Here is a 2,654-nt window from a genome sequence, read left to right as displayed (position 1 = left end):
CTGACGAAAAAAACAACATTCATAATAAAAGGGCCCTCAAAATATGTAAGCAAGATTACCTTAAGTTTATATTAATCTTATTATTTACTAAGAACAAATTAGGAATAAAGGATAAATATTTGATTTTTCAGAAAAGTAGCAACACGAGAAAAAATATTAGAGAGCAACACTCAATTTAAAAAAAAAACAACTGGAAATGCTAGCAGAAGAACATGAATACAACATCAAAATTGCAAATTTAAAATAAAAACTAGAGCTGGAAATAGAATTATTAGAAAATACGAAGAAATCTTAGTACAGAGTAATATTAAATGGTAAATGTAACATTTTTTGACAAACATAATATTATAAATTTTAAATTTGAATTGTGTATTTACTACTGCAATAAAATATAAACAATAGGAATCTTTGCTAACAGGTAATGTGTACTTAAGGAGATTTTTATTCTTAGTAAAACTTAAAATGCAAGTGTCATAAACACTGCAAAGAAAAAAAATATGAATAATAATATACCACTATTATATAAGTTTTCAATGCTATGATTATATAAGTGTCACAGTAATACACATATTAGTTATGTCTAATATCATTTTCTTTTTCAGCTAAAAAAAATATAATTTCAAGCTTATTACAAAAATATATTATTTTAATTAAAAGTGTCTTTCAATAAATTGCCTTCTTCTAATATTTCCGCAACATTGTTTTCTGCGGCCAAAACAACTGCGTGAGATTGCCTGTTAACTCGTCTTCGAGACCACTAGAAAACACATCTTCCTTCATATCAATTGCGATATTGTGCAATACAGCACATGCTACAATAGTTTTTCTTGCAGTTTCAATGTCACAGTAAAGGCCTCTTAATAAACAACGGAACCTCTGCTTCCACAACCCAAAACATCTCCACTGCATTTCTGGTGTTAATGTGAGCACTATTGTACCGTTCTTCTTGGGGTGTTGAGGTATTCAGTAAGGGAGTAAACAAATACGGTGTACATGCATACCCACTGTCTCCAAGCAAAATGCCTGAGAATGCACCAGCCTCAAATCTCTGCTTTAGTCGACTTTCTCTAAAATTCGAGAGTCATGGACACTGCCATGCCACCTAGCAACAATATCTATTATTTTTAAATTTGCATCGCAGACTACCTGGAACAATAGTTGATTATTTTAGTATCTAACACATACATATGAATTGACTATACATATTATCATTTCATATTATAGAGCATAGTCACATTTCAATTATAGTTTTCCACTGTATCAATCAAGTAAATAATAACAATCTGACCTAGAATTTTTATTATTTATTGTATAATAGTCACACTAAACAAAGACATTCTATCCCTAGTATAAGGTTGTAAAGTCAAATGTACTTTAGGGATGGGTCTGCATACAAGTTATTGTTTATTTTAGAAGAAAAATATGAATATAAAATCAGAATACCTGGACATTAATAGATGGAAATCCTTTGCGATTGATATATATTTGACCACCATCTTCACATAATTTTTTTACCCTTATGTATGTACAGTCAATTGCACCAATTACTGAAGGAAAATTTGCAATTCTATGGAATTTTCGCATTGCTTCCTCTTGTTCTGCCAATGTAGCAGGCATTTTTATAAATCTATGCGATATTCCGGCTATGGGTCCTGCTATTTTTTTGCATATTTTACTTATAAAGGGCTGTGAGACTCCATGCAAATCGGCTGTATCATCTTGGATCTATATTAAAAAAATTACAAAATATTGATTTGGAACTTGGGTATAATTTTTTATAAATGATTATGAGTGTGTTGTTAAATGCAAATATAAGCTTTGTTCATGACTTACCTCATGTCGAGCCCAGCTTCGCAATGCGCAAACCACTTGGATTTCGGGAGACACCGGGCATCCACGGGTGTCTCGAGTTAATGGGTCCTTTAATAAATCTACTATTTTCATTGCAAAAGATTTAGTAAATCTATACTTTTGCCTGAAATCTTCATCAGATAAATCAATGAAGGGATTGAGTCGAACACGATTTCTATTAGGTCGGCGTGGCGTTTCCAGTAGCTCAACGGCTTCAATATCCTCAATATCGACTGAATCTACCATGTTAATATCCATTTTCGTGTAAAAAATAACACAAGACAACGAAACAGACGCTAATTTAAGAGATAATCTGACACAATCTGACAAATGATTTGAAATTTGATTTGACATTTACGATTTAGACCATCATCAAACCAAGGGCGCCGAGGTTTAGCATTAGACCATCAAATAGTCCATGGTTTATCGTTAAACCACTTTTTGTAATACCATTTTATATATACCGTACTTTGTATAGGTTTAAACCAAAGTTTTTAGTTAAACCTCGTTCTGTAATAAGACGGTTTGTGTTCTATAATTGGTACTTTTTCATTAAGTGACATTTAAATTTAGTTTATGTGTAACATTAACTGCGTGGTAGGCATAAAATTAAATGAATTAGAACCACAAACCACGGTCATAGAGCTTAATTGTGATTGCACAATTGGATGCAATTATGCCGTGGTTACTAGGGCCTGTGTGGCTTTGGTAAACGAACCCAGAAACAACAATTAACATTTATACCAATAAACATAGACGATCATTACAGGACGTTCTTTTTTAATCAGTTTGATACAAAGAGT

At 31.9% G+C, this 2,654-nt stretch overlaps 1 protein-coding gene across 1 annotated transcript; it reads right to left on the bottom strand.

Moving 5' to 3' along the window:
* Positions 1-1,053: 1,053 nt before the first annotated feature.
* On the bottom strand, positions 1,054-2,227 carry LOC119190088 (putative nuclease HARBI1). Its single transcript, XM_037441143.1, has 3 exons — positions 1,834-2,227; positions 1,444-1,725; positions 1,054-1,146 (listed from the first exon to the last, which is right to left on the bottom strand). The coding sequence occupies exons 1-3, from the start codon at positions 2,203-2,205 to the stop codon at positions 1,054-1,056; spliced, it is 747 nt and encodes a 248-aa protein (XP_037297040.1). The 5' UTR covers positions 2,206-2,227.
* Positions 2,228-2,654: the final 427 nt, after the last annotated feature.

Source organism: Manduca sexta, chromosome 21 (genome assembly GCF_014839805.1).
Source record: "Manduca sexta isolate Smith_Timp_Sample1 chromosome 21, JHU_Msex_v1.0, whole genome shotgun sequence".
NCBI classification, from domain to species: Eukaryota; Metazoa; Arthropoda; class Insecta; order Lepidoptera; family Sphingidae; genus Manduca; species Manduca sexta.
The sequence above is the reverse complement of the archived record's forward strand: the minus strand, read 5'-3'. Positions and strand labels throughout refer to the sequence as shown.